Raw genomic sequence first — 12989 nt, 5'->3', positions numbered from 1 at the left:
GATACATTTCTCATCTGATTTTTTTTAGTTTCTCCAATGAATATTAACATTTAATACAGCACACTTTCAATAATGGAGCACTTCAGCTTGTGGGAATTAGAGAGAGGAGAGATATCAAGAAAGCTGTGGAACAGTTGAGGTTGGGAGAAGGAGTACATACATTTAATTTGACACTGTGGGAGGGGCATTTTAAATAACATATCATATGATTATGCAAATATCTCAAATATGCCAAATTATTATTGGGTGGAGTCTGTTCTTTGGACCACAGTCAATCAGTTGATACTTCACATACAAAGTGATATGTGTTCTGATGGGCAAGGAAATGCACTGAGAAATTCATTGGGTAAACAATTGGAAATAATTATGGCTAATTGTGGTGGATGAACTGTGCAAAGATTGGTTTAAGGACTTTTGGTGAACATGGGGAATGGATTAAAAATATGCCATGAAAATAAGGAAGTCAGCATTTGAGAAGGGCGTCAAGGTTTGTATGCCTTTGGGGATATAGTGGAGAGAGAAAGAAGTGCAAATGAAATGGATAACATTTTGAGAGATGCATAGAAGTATAAAATTGCAGAGATGAATTAATGGTTTCTTAAACAAGAAATGTGCAATTATAGAGATTCCTAGGAAAATGTAATTTTCAAATTAATTTATTTAAAGTGGAATTGTCAATGTTACAATTCTGTCTCTTTAAAGAGTAATTTGTATAAATAATTGAAAAATATGCGCTCAATAATAACATAACAATGCATCCAGCCATTAACTTACTGGCTACATCGATCAGGCTGTGAAATGAACAGCTTGTAGGCTCGCATACCAAAGATTTAGGCCCTACTAACAGGGACTTGCATTTCCAAGGCCACTGTAGCAGTCCAGGCTCCACCTGTCCACACCTCCAGGACAATCTGTAACCTTCTTACCTCATTGTTTGAGAGCTGGAACCAGGGTTGCTTGCCATAGGTGAAGATCTCCCACAAGATAACTCCAAAACTCCAGACATCACTTTCGGTGGTGAACTTGCGATACATTATACTCTCAGGTGGCATCCAGCGGATTGGGAGCATGGTGTGACCACCCACCTGCAATGCAACCAAGCAGAAAGTGGCTGACTGAGTCATAGATTTAGATTTATTCTCAGAGTTCACACATGATATCACAAACAACCCTGAGATTACTTATCCTGCGGGCCATGCAGAATTTCTACATATCAATACAAAGTTCAAATTTATTTTTAGAGTACATACATGACATCACTTACAACTCTGGGATTCTTTTTCCTGTGGGTGAGGTAGAATTACCACTTAATGGTGGTGCAAGTAATCTCTAGTCAAGAAGATATACCCACATGTAAAAAAAATAAAGAAATGTAAACAAACTGACTGTGCAATACTGAGAGAGAATAAATCAGTAGAATGCAAAGGAATCCTTGAATAAGTCCCTGATTGAATTTGTGGTTGAGGAGTCTGATGGTGAAGGGGTAGCAGCTGTTCCTGAACCTGTTGGTGTGAGCCTTGTGGCACCAATACCTCTTTCCTGATGGTGCAGCGAGAACAAAGTGTGAATCCTTGATGATCGCTGCTGCTCTCCGAAGGCAGTGTTCCCTGAAGGTGTTCTCGACGGTGGGGAGCGTTTTGCCTGTGATGTCCTGGGCTGTGTTCATTACCTTTTACAGGGCTTTCTGCACAGAGGTATAGATGACCACATACAAGACCATGATGCACACTTTGTACCACACATCTGTAGAAATTTGTCAGGGTTTCTGGTGTCATACCAAACCTCCGCAAACACCTGAGGAAGTCAAGGTGCAGACTTCTTTGTGATGCCATTAATGGTTGCGTCACAGAGGAATACAATGGAGAGTATTCTTATAGACTGTGGCCTGCTTCCTGGAATCCTAGTAGCATGGACACAACAGCTGTGATCTCTCCAGGGAGCCAGCATTGGCGATGATGGCAGAGGTCACATTTCATAAATTGCAAATTTTCCTGTATCACAACTTTTCATGAGTTTTTCCCACAATGTATCACGCTTGTAACAACAGGGTCAAAAATAATGTTACATCACGTCCTGGCTTATTCAACCTCCAACTCCTGAAAGGAACCATATTTGGTAGATTTTGTTCCTTGCCGAAAAATGAATTAATGTTCAGATGAAGTGGAATCATAAATCACCTGAAATGATACTTTAATGGCCATTTCTGGATGAAATTCTGTCATAAAATTGAACACATTTGTCTGGAATGGGTATTCCTGCATTTGGTATTTCCCCAACATAAAACACGAAGCAAGTGACATCAGTCCTGGTGAAATGCCCTTTTGAAGCCTTCTTGCCTAAACTAGGCAATCTCAACAATTAAGCAAGGAGCATAACCGATTGAGCAGATAGTTAACCCTAACCCTAATTTTTCTTTTAAAGCTCAGTGGCTGAAGGGCCCACACGGGCTGCTTGCTCAAGGGGACCAGGTAACGGGATTGGGATTCAAGATGGTGCTGAAGGGTCTCGGGTGCCAAAGGCTTCCTAATCACGCCGGAGGTTTAGATCTGGAGCTCGGGTTGCCGATGGTTTGAACTGGACTCTATGTGGCTGCAGATGCTGGAGGCGAATCAAATCAGATCAGATACTATTTATTGACATGTAATAAAACCAAAATGTAATATTGCACAAAATTGCCTTTAGTCTGCCATTAGGCAGAGAAAGGTTAGCATTTGTCTGGCATCTCTTAAAGTCAGAGAAAGAAAAGCAAAAGAGAGTCCCATCAGTATCACTAAGTGTCTGTGGATTTTCCTCCAGTTCTCCCACAGCCTCTGCAGCCACACAGACCCAGTTCAGTTTAAACCATCAGCAATCCAAGCTCAGGTCTAAACATCTGACACGATGAGGAAGCCTTCAGCACCCAGGGCCCTTCGGGAACCCTTCCTGCCCTCAGCTCCGTCTTGAATCCCAGTTCCAATACCTGGTTCTCATGAGCCCGTCCCCAGCAGCCGCAGCCTGGTGTGAGTCCTTTGACATCATGTCACCAGCAGCTTGCAAGCAGCTTGTGGGATTCGTCGCCTGCAAATCACCAACAATTCACTGTCTGTGTGTGTCCTTGAGCTGCAAAGCCTCTGACTGGTCCGTCACCCTCATCACTGGCAATAGGGTAGTCTCCTCTGCTTTTCCCTCTTAACAGGGCTTGTTGATCCTGTTACGGGTGCCCTGCACCAGTCTGTTGCTCTCCCAGAGTCTGCAATCCCTTGTGTCTGCTGCCAAATGCAGAAACTGCCGTCTTGGGGTCATATTTAAATTCATGGGAGTCACTACCTTGGAGGATCTTTCCTGGACCCAACACGCTAATGGCATCGTGAAGAAAGCACGTCAGGGACTCTACTTCCTCAGGAGTTTGTTATAACATCACAAATCCTGGCAAACTTCGACAGATGTGTGGGGCAAAGTGTGCTGACCGGCTGCACTACGGTCTGGTATGGGAACAACAATACTCCTGAGCGTAAAGCCCTGCAAAAGGCAGTGGACACAGCCCAGGACACTACAGCCAAAACCCTCCCCACTAATGAGTACATCTACAAGGAACACTGCCACCAGAGAGCAGCAGCAATCATCAAGGATCCACACCACCCAGCACACGCTGTGTTCTCACTGCTGCCTGGTATAGGTCCCGCCATGTTCAGGAACAGCTCCCCCATCAGACTCCTCAATGACAAACTCAATCAGGAACTCATTTAAGGACTCTTACTTGTGCACTTTATTGATTTTTTTATTCTCTCTGTATTGCACAGTTTGTTTACATTGGTTATAACCATATAACCATTACGGAGCGGAAACAGGCCATGTTGGCCTTTTGAGTCCGCACCGGTTCACTGATTTTGTGCGCCCTCATCAGGCATTGGTCCCGGTAGATATGTTTACGTGTGTACGTTGTGTACAACTTTTATAACACTACCAATAAGTGGTCATTCTGCTTTGCTGACAGGGAAAAACTCAGAGTTGTATGTGATGTCATGTATATATTCCGACAAGAAATATGAAATCAGACCCTGGGCTCGAAGGCTTTGAAGTGAAACTCTGTTGGCTCCTTTACCAAGCCGTTTAAAGCCGCTGGCTATAGGACTGGGCAGTTGGACCCTTCAGGACAGCGCTGTGTCTCCCTTCTCCCTGCTCTCCCGAGTCCACTCCAGCAGCTGACGCTATTATTTTGTTCAGACACCCAGTGACTCTGAAGGGACTCTTTTTTTCTTATTTTTCTCCAATTAATAGGGGCACCGGGCAATGCTCGTGGCAACTCTTAGTTGAAGTATATCATGTATGTGAGATTTGAAAATATATTACATGACAATGAAAGGAACTTTCCAGTGTCACATTCTTAGCTTTCAACGTGACAGGTCACAAGGCAGCTCTTAACTTACTTCTAGCCAATTAAAAATTATACTGTTGAATTAATTTTACATTCATGCCCTGTTTGTCCCCTGCTCCATATTTCCCTTCTTTCTGCTCCCCCACATTTTCCCCCTTTGCCTTGTGTTGTGTAGTGTCCAGAGAGAGGGCTCCCCATTGTGAATGTGGTGCTGTTCCCCACAGGAAACTGCATCGCATTTGCACACAAGAACGTACCCATCTACAAATCTCTCGCTTCACCTGCCCTGTCTCTCTCCATTTCCCAATGTGTCATTATAATAAGTGAAACAACTATTATTAAGCTGCCTGCAGATGTTACTGTTTATGCCAACTAAGCATTTGTTGCTTTAGCACATTCATTTGTTTGCTGGTTTATTCAGCTGTGTGCATGTTGAAATCTATTATGGTACCTGCAGTGTGACTACAGCCAGCTGCAATTACTCCAGGCCCTTGCACCTGTATCAATACGTAATGGCTCTCCTTGCAATTCACCGGATTGTGAAGCCCACGTTGCTTTGTGAAGCGCAGGGCCACTCATGGTATTAGGTGAATGCCCTCAATTGAGCAGATGTCAAACATAGCACCTGCAGTTTCTGGAATCTTGAAAAGCTGGGGTGGGTGGGGCGGGTGGGGACGACTCAGTGGGATGGGCAGCATCCGTGGAGAGGTCAATATTTCAGGTGGGGGCCCTTTATCAAGACTGTAGTTGGAATAGGAGATAAAGGAGGGGGAAGGGCAGGGAAGGTAAAGAAGGGGAAGGACAGGGAAGGGGACAAGAGAAGATCTGATGACGGACAAAACTGCTCCCACCTTCATTTGTCCAACGTCCTGTCATCTCTTGACCCCTCCCCTGCCCTCCCTACACCTCCTTATGCTTTCTATCCTAGTCTTTAGTCCCAACCAGAAAAACATTTTTCTTCGTGGATGCTGCCAGACCTGCTGAGTTCTGCTAGATTCTTGTTGTTTCTGTGACTTTCCTTCATCTGGGCTGGGAACGGAACATCACATTCTTCCTTAAATGGAAAGCAAGCATCCTGCCATAAATCCATGCAGCTTTCAAGAGATGGGAAGGATTACAAGTTCAGTTATCCACACTCAGAGAGAAAAGGAAGATGATATGGCAAAAGTTAAAAAGATGATCATTTATGGCCATGGGAAGTGAGGGAGGTTATGCTTCAGCTTTCACGATGAAACGGTCCTCCCTTTGGGAACAAGTTGGTTTAAGATTGGAGGGGAGAGATTTAAGAGGAACCTGAGAGGTAATGTTTTAACTCAGAGGAGTCGTCCAAACTTTGAACAAGCTGTTGGAGGAACCTCTGGAAGTGGGTATGATTTTTGATGTTCAGAAGACATTTGGTCCGATATATGGACAGGAAGGGTTTGGAAGGATATGGGCCAAATGCAGGCAAATGGGGACTGGCCCAGAACGTAAACTTAGTTGGCATGGACAAGTTGGGCCAAATGGTCTGTCCGTGATGTTTGACTCTGACTGTTTCCTCTGATTGAGGGATTTAAGATCAACATGTAAGTGCAAGATCTCACAGATCGCAAGAAAAACTAAGTCTGGTTTTGCTTATTAATGGGGACTGAGAACTAAGCATTTATGATTGGATCAGGAATAAATATTTGTCTGGAGGCACTGGGCAAAGAATGTTGTTTGTGAATTCCACATGGATGTGGAGAACATAGCTGGTAGAAGGTGCAGAGCAGCTAGTTGTACAGAAACTCATTATATCTGAGGAAAATGTGTTGCGTGGAACAATTAGCTGTTTAATTGAGGTTACTATTAATGGGTTAAATGTTGCAGTGAACCACAACATTGTTCAGTAAGTCCTAGCATCCACAATGGCTTGTACCTTGTTCCTCCTGATGCCTGCAGTCTTCATGTCAGCGGAGTGGAAATGGTAAATAATATTGATGGGAGCTGTGTTTCTGAACTGGTAATTAAGAGTAAGGCAATTGTAGGATTCGACTGAGTATTCCTAATTTACTCAAACATGACCCTCTCAAAGACCACAGTTAATAGGATTATTTGGAGATTGATAAGAAATAGATTTAGATGCCTGCTATATTAAAAGAAAAGACACCATCAAAACATAACTGCTGTCCCAATGGGATGCCATCTTCACTCACACTAAGGTTACCTGCACCAGAAAGGAACAGTTAATGGGCAATGTCAATGAGGAGTTTAATTGACAGATATCTGGGTCTAGGCTGAGCTCAAGGTCACATGGAGAAAGGCCACTGTTAGAGCTTTTTTCCACCTTAATGGTACTCCTGACTACATTTTTGGTAATAGACTACTGGACAGAGTAGAAAGAGGGCTCGGTAATATTTCTAAAGATACATGCAAGGATTCCGCAAGGATCTTATTGCTCACTGAAGTCATTATTCAGCATTGCCTGAGCTTGAACCACAAGTGGGAAGTCAGGAGCTGGTGGGACCATTTATAATCCTGGTCTCAAAGTGCCAATGTTTCACTGAGATCTGTGCACCGTGGAACTTCAGAATTGATCACGGCAGTTTAAATTGTTTGAAGAATGGAAGTCTGGGGAAAGAGGGATTTGAAAACCCCAGAGAACTTGAATCATTATTTTACTGAATTTGGTGTACAATTGCAGCAACAAGTCTTAGTTCGCTGGAAAACAGGTTGCTGGGACCAATAAATCCTGGAGTAATTAAATCTACATGTGGTAATTTACAATTGTGAAATGATCTGGGTTCCAGATAAGTAACAAACACCCTCTAATTGACTTTACAGCACATGCATGAGGCATTGCCAAGTATTCCCCGCAAATGATTTGTTGAAATGAATATATTTTTCATGCATCAGTGAAACCAATATTAAATACTTCAGTAATGACTTCAATAATGACCTACCATTTAATTTTAGAAAAGTAGTTGTTAACTGACACCTCAGGAGTGTGATTTACAGCCTTCTGATATTTGTTACTGTGGGATTGAGCAGTAGCAGTTTCCATATTTAACAATAAAAACAATGCGTATACTGACATATTCTAGCGTAATGTGAGCATAAACACCAGCAACTCGGGTTCAAATCCTGCGCTGTCTGTAAGGAGTTTATATGTTCTCCCCATGTCTGTGTGGGTTTCCTCTGGGGGCTCCAGTTTCCTCCCACCCTTTAAAAATTGTACTGGGGTTCTAGGATAATTGGGTAGCACAGACAAATGGGCCAGAAGGGCCTGGAACTGTGCTGTATGTCTAAATAAATATATTGGAGTCGACTTAATCAGCAGTTGATACTGGGCTTTACTTTAACCCCAACATCATCTCCATCAATAATCGTTCTCAAAACGGAGTTTGCTGTATTGCAGTAAATATTTTTTTTCAAAATGTAGAGGGTGTAAATCTGAAATCTGTAGAAACGATTTGAAACCCTTTGTCAGAAACTGCAACAGATTTGGATGGGCATTAACTCGGTTTCTCTTTCCATAGATGATACCTGATCTTTCATTGTTTCAAACGTTTCACTTTTTATTTGCAATGGGAGACAATGTTTCAGCCCCCTCCCTAATGACTTCATCAAATTGCCAAATGAATCCCTATGTTTGGCATGCTGGATTGAAGTGTAGTTTGAGTGTGTGTGGGTTGGCATTATTTCCATGTGAAAATATTTCACTGGAGTCAGTATCTCCAGCATAAATGGAGACTGAAGCTGCATTAAAAATTCTCACACTATATCTCTGAGAAGATTACAATGAGAGATGACAGTAGCTTTTGTGGAGCACTTCGGCTCTGTCCGCTGCAATAGTGTGGATCTCCCAGAGCCACTCTTTTCAATTCCCCATCCCATCCCCTTGCTGACATGTCTATCCATGGTCTCATGCACAGCCAGACTGAGATCATCCACAAAATGGAGGAACAACACCTCATCCTTCGTATGGGCACCCTCCAACTGGATGGCATTAACATCGACTTTTCCAGTTTCCGTTAAACCCCCCACCCCCCTGTAGCGCGTCGAATGACTCTAAGGCTTGACTCAAATCAGCTATTAGCAAAAGACTGGACCGTAGTGCATCGAGGTCGACCAGTCCAGACTGACCTGGGTCTGGTTAGGAACAGCCCTTGATGACCTGCCAGTAGGCGTGGCTACAGCTCTCAGCCAATCACTACTACTCTATGTAAATATATAGATTAGTGATAGTATTCTGTACCAGCACACACCCCACCTTCATTCCCTCATCTCCTTTTCTCCAAATCTTGTTATTGCTCTCTTTAGCCGCTTTCAGGTGGCCAGAATACCCGACTGTAAAGCTGCCTATTCAATGCAGCTGTCGGGTGGCCACCTGAAAGTGGAGAATCCAGCCAGGAAGAGCACTTACCTAATCCTCCTCCGGCTCACAGAATCCCCCGTTGCAACAGTGGGACTACGGTCATAGTCCACAGGAGCTGGTATTCGCTCAGACGTGGCTCTCCTTCAGCTGGCACATTCAGGTGACAGAAAGGCGTCTTCTCCGAGGCCACCTGAATGTCCCAGCTGCACTCCCCCAGACTCGACTGCAGGCGCATTATCTGTGCCCAAGCACCTGAAAACGGCTTCTCTCTCTCTCTCTCTCTCTCACCTTTTTCCCTGTCTCCTTTCACAGAGCTCAAATTAATTCTCACCTTTCCTCTTATCAGATCCAATTAACACCTTTTTCTGTTGGCCTGGACTCCTTCCTCTCCCATTCCCCCCCTTGCTAGTCTCTAATTTAGCCTGGGTTTTTTTTTGCTTATGTATATATATATATATATATATATATATATATATAATTGATTTTTTACACAGAAATGGCTGAATTACTCCAAAACAAATTAGCATACTTACCTTTGGTGTGGTCCAGTGTGACCATTTATACAGCCCTCCAGTTTGTCGGAGAGGGAACATTGTATTCATTAGCCCAATTTCTTACAGGGTGCCTACTGTCAATTTAGGCTGCAGCCACTCCGTAAAAATGTGTAGGTGTCCTGGTGGAAAAATTACCGGATGGAACTTATGTAATAAATTCCATCTAAAGATTCTTACATTGCCAGTGGAGCAGAAACTTTTTGAGATTTTTCTGCTTCTCAGTGGCTGTGTAAAAGTGCCTCTTGAAGAAGGGCTCAAACCTGAAACACCAGGAATATATCTTTACCTCCTATGGACAATGTGAGACCATCTGAGTCCCTCCAGCATTTACTGAGTGCTTTTAATTGTATGAGGTGTCCACCTGCATTTAAGTTCTGCATCCAGTAAAGCCCTTTTGTTTAGAAATACTATGAAGTGTTAGTTATCCAAGAAACAGAAGTTGTGAGCAGAGAAACCAGGTTTAACTTTTTAAAACTCTCTGAAAATGTCCTCATCACTTTTTGGACCTCCAAATTCAACCAGTCGTCATTCTACTTCAACAGTGGAGGAGATTTGGGGGGTAATTTTGCCACAGTTCTGAATAAAGGTCCTTGTCTGAAATGTTGATGCTTCTTACCCAAAGGCACTATGTTCTGTTAAGTAAGGGACAGAGGGGGTTAGATTGACCTGATCTCACACTCTTCAAATTAAATCACTCCGCTACCATTGGGGAAAAGGTACCGGAGCCTAAAGACGAGCACTCAGTGGCTCAAGGACAGCTTCTTCCCCGCTGCCATCAAATTCCTGAATAATCACTACCTTACTTTTCGTGCCCTGTTACTTTTATATTTTGTTGTGAGATGGTTATAATATGAACGTTTGCTCTGTGACGCTGCCACAAAACACCAAATTTCATGACTTGTTCATGACAATAAATTCTGATTCTAAACCACACGGGGGGAGCACACCCTCCATTGGATCCCTGCATTGGAACACAAACATTTCCGTCTAGGAAGGGCTGCTTAACGTCATAAACAGGGAGAAGCAGTGATAGATCTTCCAGAGCTTCTGCTCACTATTTCAGTGGCCTGCTTTGGATTCCATGCACCCATACGGAATGCATGGAATCTTAATGTTCTCCTTGTGATTCTGTTGGGTTCTCCCAGGTACTTTGGTTTCCTTGCACATCTCAGAGAACCAAGGGAAACAAAACTGGGCCCGAACAGCTGACTGGAAAGGTGTTAGATGAGTTTCTTCATCATTTTCTTGGGGGGGGGGGGGGTTAACCAGATCTACCAATATTAAATACAGTGACCTTCTCAATTGAGAAATATCTGGATAATCGGTACATGGAATACAATTTTAATAAAAACATATAAATGCTTCATTTATGTCCATAAGATGAAGGAGTAGAATCAGGCCATTCAGCCCATTGAGCCTGTTCTGCCATTAAAATCACACCTAATGTATTTTTTCCCTCTCAACCTCATTCTCCTGGTTTGTCTCTATAACTTTGACTCTCTAACTAATAAAGAACGTCAACCTCTGCTTTAAATCTACCCAATGGCCTGACCTCTGCAGCTGTCTGTCACCACATATTCCACAGATACATCCCCTCCATCTGAAGAAATGTTTCCCCATCTCTGACCTAAAGGGATGTCCTTTAAATCTGAGGCTGAGCTCTCTGGATCTAGACTCTTCTACCACTGGAAACCTATCCATCCCTTCTCTATTACACTTTATCTCACACAAACCATACAGCAATGAGTTTTCTCACATCCTTATGTCGGAGAAGATACCACTTCAGCCCATTGAATCAATGCCTTATAGTGAAATTAGGTTATAGGAAATATAATCTGAAAACAAGATAGTTTATTTAGCAAGATAGGGAAATATAATTCAAACAGGAACATGATTCTCAGGACAAATGTAATAATGAGCATTGTCAAAAGCTATTGTTCAATTTGAACTATAAGTAGATAGTTGGGTCTTGAATTGAATAAGGATGGGTGATCCTGGAGAAGCCCTGGATGCTTGATTGTATTCAGAGAGGTGAAGCAGTCGGGCGGAATGCTTAGCCTAGTGGTTAGTGCAATGCTGTTACAGAGCCTGTGACCGGGGTTTGTATGTTCTGCCCATGCCTGCATGGGTTCCCTCTGACTGTTCCGGATTCCCACCTTTCAATAAAAACGTCCCTGGGCTGCAGGTGAATTGGGTGTAAATGGGCGGTACGGGCTCATGGGCTAGAAGGGCCTGTTACCATGTCTAAATTTAAAATTTAATTTAAAAGGTCACACATCAATCACAGTCACAGGAATTTCACTTCTGAGTTTGATTTAGACCAATTGGATGAGGTGGCAGAAATGTAATTGAAGAAATTCAAACATTAAGTTGCTGGAAAGAAGGGCTTGGATTTCCAACATGGCAGGATTTTTAAAGGTTTTGGATAAGAACATGAGATTTCAAAAAGCAGAATCAAGTTGAGTGGCCCATGAGCCTTTTGCAACTTACAATAAAAGTGCATCTAATCTGACATTTGCCCAATCCTCACGATGCTTGACTTCCAAAAATCTATAGCACCCTTGCATATAAACCAATGATCACAGCTCTCACTTTAAGAAGAAATTCCTCCTTATCCCATAATTATTAATCCTTCATTCTTAAGACTGTGACTTCAAATTCTAAATTGATCTACTGGGGAAAACGTCCTCCCAGCACCTACTCTATCAAGTACTCCAGCTTCTTAAACGTCTCAATGAAACCTCTCTTAAGTTCCGTGAAAAAGAGATTGGAGAAAGGGTAATTGTTTGGAGGAGAAAAACAAGGATTTTTATGAAGAGGCATTGGTAACAATGATCTTGAAACTGAAGTGGGCATTGCTTCAGTAAAGGAGTCATTCAGATTGTCGGGTTCTTACGAGCCAGGAAGGGAAGTTACTACATGGTCAGGAATTGAGCAGAAAGAGTGTCAGGAAAGAAGGAGATGACAGTTATACAGAGGGCATGAAGAGTGGTTGCACATATACCCCTAATGTCCTGTGATTAGTGATGCATCTTCCCTGTAGGTTCGTCACACAGCTACCTTATAATAGTCAAAGATTAGTGAGGCACTTGTTCCATAATAATCTGTGGTCAGTGAGATACCTCCAATGTAACAGTTACTGGTCAGAGGCACCTAAATGATAAATGAGGTCCTGACTCTCTAAGGATCGATGGTCAATAGACAATAGACAATAGGAGCTGGAGTAGGCCCTTCGGCCCGTCGAGCCAGCACCGCCATTTTACAGATCATGGCTGATCACTACCATCAGTACCCCTTTCCAGCCTTATCCCCATAACCCTTAACTCCTTTGCCCACTAGAGTCTTATCTAACTCTCTTTTGAACATAATCAGCGAATCTGGCTCTACCACCCTCTGTGGCAGAGCATTCCACAGATTCACACTTCTCTGGGTAAAACAATGTTTTCTCATCTCCGTCCTAAAGGGCCTACCCTGTATTCTTAAACTATGCCCTCTAGTCCTCGTCTCCCCCATCATTGGGAACAAGTAATCCGACTTCACCCTGTCTATCCCCCTGATGATTTTGTATACCTCAATCATGTCCCCCCTCATCCTTCTAAACTCCATCGGATACAAGTCCAGTTTATCTAGCCTTTCAGCATATGTCAACCCCGCCATCCCTGGAACTAACCTTGTAAATCTGCGCTGCACACCCTCTATAGCTAGTATGTCCTTCCTCAAAATTGGAGACCAGAACTGGACGCAA

The 12989-nt window shown here is 43.0% G+C and overlaps 1 protein-coding gene across 20 annotated transcripts in view; it reads right to left on the bottom strand.

Moving 5' to 3' along the window:
• LOC138749886 (NT-3 growth factor receptor-like) overlaps positions 1 to 12989 on the bottom strand; it is an 894662-nt gene that overhangs the window by 141830 nt on the left and 739843 nt on the right. For all 20 annotated transcript variants that reach the window (XM_069911895.1, XM_069911896.1, XM_069911893.1 and 17 more), the window contains one exon: positions 927 to 1085. In XM_069911895.1, the coding sequence (XP_069767996.1) occupies positions 927 to 1085 (159 nt within the window). The remainder of the gene's footprint in view (positions 1 to 926; positions 1086 to 12989) is intronic.

The sequence above is a fragment of the Narcine bancroftii genome, chromosome 14 (assembly GCF_036971445.1).
Source record: "Narcine bancroftii isolate sNarBan1 chromosome 14, sNarBan1.hap1, whole genome shotgun sequence".
Classification (NCBI taxonomy): Eukaryota; Metazoa; Chordata; class Chondrichthyes; order Torpediniformes; family Narcinidae; genus Narcine; species Narcine bancroftii.
Note: the sequence above shows the minus strand (reverse complement) of the source record. Positions and strands in the feature narration are given on the sequence as shown.